The 5,000-nt window shown below is 46.1% G+C and overlaps 1 protein-coding gene across 1 annotated transcript in view; it reads right to left on the reverse strand.

Moving 5' to 3' along the window:
- The window catches only part of LOC120562472 (sodium bicarbonate cotransporter 3-like), a 52,683-nt gene that overhangs the window by 43,531 nt on the left and 4,152 nt on the right, over positions 1-5,000 (reverse strand). Inside the window, exons 3-4 of the mRNA XM_039806184.1 lie at positions 2,280-2,440; positions 512-700 (exon numbers count right to left, since the gene is read on the reverse strand). Of these exons, the coding sequence (XP_039662118.1) occupies positions 512-700; positions 2,280-2,440 (350 nt within the window). The remainder of the gene's footprint in view (positions 1-511; positions 701-2,279; positions 2,441-5,000) is intronic.

A 5,000-nucleotide genomic window follows, 5' to 3' on the forward strand; every position in this document is an offset into this window, starting at 1 on the left:
TTTTTAACATTAATATGAGTTCAGATACAGTATTAGGGGACCACTAAAGGTCTATATAAAAGAGACTTCAGATACAGTATTAGGGGACCACTAAGGTCTATATAAAAGAGACTTCAGATACAGTATTAGGGGACCACTAAGGCCTATATAAAAGAGACTTCAGATACAGTATTAGGGGACCACTAAGGCCTATATAAAAGAGACTTCAGATACAGTATTAGGGGACCACTAAGGCCTATATAAAAGAGACTTCAGATACAGTATTAGGGGACCACTAAGGTCTATATAAAAGAGACTTCAGATACAGTATTAGGGGACCACTAAGGTCTATATAAAAGAGACTTCAGATACAGTATTAGGGGACCAGTAAGGTCTATATAAAAGAGACTTCAGATACAGTATTAGGGGACCACTAAGGTCTATATAAAAGCATCCAAAGAGCACCATGTCATGGGACCTTTAACAGAGAGCTGTTGGATGTCAGAATGAGAAGAGAACAGCGTGGTCTCACCGTTGCGGTCCAGTAAATAGGAGTCGGAGTGCTTCTTGCCGATGTCGGCGAAGGATCGCACCAGCGGGATCCGGTTGCTCAGCTTCTTCTCGCTCTGATGGTGATGGCGCCTCAGCATGGCCTCCTTCACCTTCTCTCGGACGCCCTCCTCCAGCTGCCCCGACGCCAGCATGCTGTCGATCACCATGTCTGCTCGGGGCGAGGGACGGCAGGTGGTTAGCGGAAAACACGGCGCCGGTATGACCGTACAAGTTACACACAGCGGGCCCTGTCTCGCGCCCAGCGCAGCGCAAAGCCTGACGCAAGTCTTTGCTAGTTTAAGACCGACCCAGGTGTCAATTTCCCATCCAACGCCCAGGTCGTTTAAATAGCAAATGCACCTGCACCCATCTTTGCGCCCATGGGCGTGCTGGTCTTACAGGGAGGTGTGTTCAGGTGCATTCTGGGCGTGCTGGTCTTACAGGGAGGTGTGTTCAGGTGCATTCTGGGCGTGCTGGTCTTACAGGGAGGTGTGTTCAGGTGCATTCTGGGCGTGCTGGTCTTACAGGGAGGTGTGTTCAAGTGCATTCTGGGGCGTGCTGGTCTTACAGGGAGGTGTGTTCAGGTGCATTCTGGTGCGCTGGTCTTACAGGGAGGTGTGTTCAGGTGCATTCTGGGCGTGCTGGTCTTACAGGGAGGTGTGTTCAGGTGCATTCTGGGCGTGCTGGTCTTACAGGGAGGTGTGTTTTTTTTTTTTTTTTGTTTTTTTTTTTTTTTTGTTTTATGTGTTCAGGTGCATTCTGGGGCGTGCTGGTCTTACAGGGAGGTGTGTTCAGGTGCATTCTGGGTGTGCTGGTCTTACAGGGAGGTGTGTTCAGGTGCATTCGGGCGTGCTGGTCTTACAGGGAGGTGTGTTCAGGTGCATTCTGGGCGTGCTGGTCTTACAGGGAGGTGTGTTCAGGTGCATTCTGGGGCGTTTGTTTACAGGCTGGTCTTAAAGGGAGGTGTGTTCAGGTTGCATTCTGGGCGTGCTGGTCTTACAGGGAGGTGTGTTCAGGTGCATTGTGGGCGTGCTGGTCTTACAGGGAGGTGTGTTCAGGTGCATTCTGGGCGTGCTGGTCTTACAGGGAGGTGTGTTCAGGTGCATTCTGGGGCGTGCTGGTCTTACAGGGAGGTGTGTTCAGGTGCATTCTGCGGGGCTGCTGGTCTTACAGGGAGGTGTGTTCAGGTGCATTCTGGGAGTATTTCTATCTTGAGGCAGCGGAAGTGATCACACCATTGACCAACAAAAACCTGGTCTAAAGTCAATGACGCAGCATTTCATTGTTATTTTAACAGAGCATTAGTACAATGCTACTAGGCTCGCGCACACTATGCTTGTTACACACACAGGGACACACTAACACACACACACACACACACACACACACAATTACAAATAAAAATATTAGGGTGCAAATCCTCCATCATAACAGCAATGCTCCAAGGTCCAAACGCGCCTGGCTTTTAAAGGGAATGGGAGATGATCTCTGATTGGTTGATTGCATGTTACGCCCAAAACACACCTCTGATTAATGAAGACACTAAGGACAACCCTTTAGGACCAGGCGCCCGGCACACAGACCCTTTTTTCCTCCAGTCAAACTAGCAAAAGTGGATTTGGACACGGCCTAAACACACCTGCTCCAGGGCCCCAGGCTGGACACACAGTTTACAGCTTTTCGCGCGGAAACCAGCGGTTAAAATCGAATCGGGACAGAATCGCCGCGGCGCTGGCGAGCGTGCTGACCTGCGATCTCCTCGATGGTGTTGGCCCTCATGTCGAGCAGCACGGTGCCGTTCAGGATGCAGGACCGCAGCTCGAACAGACTGTGAAGAGACAGCGTGGCCACGTACGGTTTACTCCAACGCTCGCCGCCGTCCTCCACGTCCTCCTCGAACTTCAGCCATCTGGAGACAAACGCACAGACGCAGACTTAACTCGGCACAGCACAGCACAGCACAGGTGCTTTAAAAAAGGTGCAGTAGGTAAGTCTTATAAAACTACCTTTCTGTCATATTTGCTGAAACTGACCCTATGTTCCAGTAGAACTACATGAATTATGGCTCCTCCTACAGCCTGTAGTGCTCCCGGTCGATTTTATGCAATCAGGGCCACAGGGGGCGGGTCTATCTGCCTGTCAATCACTGCTCAGGCACACACGCATATATAGTAGGGGTGGGAATCACCAGAGGCCTCACGATACGATATCATCACGATACCTATGTCACGATACGATATCATCACGATACCTATGTCACGATACGATATCATCACGATACCTATGTCACGATACGATATCATCACGATACCTATGTCACGATACGATATCATCACGATACCTATGTCACGATACGATATCATCACGATACCTATGTCACGATACGATATCATCACGATACCTATGTCACGATACGATATCATCACGATACCTATGTCACGATACGATATCATCACGATACTTATGTCACGATACGATATCATCACGATACCTATGTCACGATACGATATCATCACGATACTTATGTCGCGATACGATATCATCACGATACTTAGTCACGATACGATATCATCACGATACTTATGTCACGATACGATATCATCACGATACTTATGTCACGATACGATATCATCACGTTACTTATGTCACGATACATATCATCAGATACTTATGTCAATACAATATCATCCGCATACTTATGTCCGATACAATATCATCACGATACCTATGTCACGATACTATATTATGCGATACCTTACGTCCACGATCACGATATTATTGCGATTTTAAACATATTTGCAATATTTCGCGATATATTGCAATGTATTACCTTTTTCCAACTTCAAATTTTTTCCCAATTTCAAATTATGTCCCCAAAGAACAATTTTGTTCTTTTATCCGTTTATCTAAAAGATACATTTCTCTGTTTGTTCATCTCACTTCAATTTTATTGCTGTAAAATGGGGATTATCAAGCAGACAGACTGACCAACACATATATCATAAAAGATCGATACTTGACGTCTGTGTATCGATACAGTATTGCACAAAATATCGCGACTACTGGCTGTATCGATTTTTCCCCCACCCTAATATACAGCGTTCTCCCTCCCCATACACGAGCTGCAGAAAGGTTTTCCAAAACTCCGTGAATATTGGAGAGGCTTTTCAGAGGTGGCTAAAGATCTGAAGAACGATGCAGATGTAGCCCCATTTCCTCTCAACAGGTAACATAATTACCATGAATGATTTATCTTTCACTTGGTTATTAGTAGTCAGAAGTCCACAAAGCTACGTTGGGGAGGAGGAGTAGTTAACGTTAGCACAGTGGTCGGTCTGCGGTAATGCTGAAATGGCTAACGCCTAGCCTGCTAGTTAGCATCGTTTTACAGTTGGTGAGTAAAATTAACGTTGCGTTAGTGTTTTAATTATTGAACATGTTGTCTGTCTGAGTGTGGGAGGGGCTTAGGAGACTGTTTGGGCTGCAGCAGAAAGGGGGGAGGGACTGAGAAGTTGTCAATGTTCAAATTTGTTGGCAAAGTCCTGGCTCTTCACAATCTTACCTACTGCAGCTTTAAATCAGTCCTTCCAGAAAAAATGCAGAGTTTTTTTGTCTGATTGTTGCGGGCAAAAATCCTTGATTATGGTCTAAAAAAATCATCTGGCCAAAAAAAGGACTACAGCTGAAAATTAGCCGGCTGGTTAACGCTGGCACATTTACTGAAATGTTGATTAATGTGTGTTGTCCTTTATAAATAAAGAATAAGAATTATGCGGCACGTTTTCTTAAAAAATGAGATGGAATATGCGGGATATTTATGCAGTTTTGTGCGATGAATATGCGGGAACTTGCAAAACTTGCGGTTTGATGAAAAAGATTTTTTTAAAAACTGCTTTTCAATGACGTAATTACATCAGTTCATAATGTTCCCATGGCAACAGTGATAGTAAACTCAAGAGGAATATTCGGGGTCATCAGGGTACCAGTTACACAAAATATGCAACTTGCGAGCTGTGATTTGTAACTGAAGTTTGTTTCCTTGTGCCTTCATTTAGACACACACTGATTTATACAAACAGCATTCTTGCACCTCGTGTCAGAGCCCTGCAGGACTCATAAACTAAACAGTAATCCTCTGTGCAGTCTGCACGTAGGCTGTGCAGCCCTAAGCCCCGAGAGAAGGAGTTCAAGTATCTCGGGGTTTTGTCAGCAGTAATCAGGACCGGAGGGAGCCGAGCCGGGAGCCAAAGCTTTCGATTTTAGGATTTCCCGGGCATGTCTGACTGGCAGGAAACCCTGAGGTCAACCCAGAACACGCTGGAGGGATTATACACAGGTTATCTGGACTGGCAACGCATCAGAGCTGGGAAGTGATGCTGGGGAGTCTGGAATACCTTCCGAGTCTGCTGGCACCACAGCTTTTACTTTACGGAAAATAGATGGCTGGTGCTCACAAATCACTTCATAAA

The sequence above is a fragment of the Perca fluviatilis genome, chromosome 7, assembly GCF_010015445.1.
Source record: "Perca fluviatilis chromosome 7, GENO_Pfluv_1.0, whole genome shotgun sequence".
NCBI lineage: Eukaryota > Metazoa > Chordata > Actinopteri > Perciformes > Percidae > Perca > Perca fluviatilis.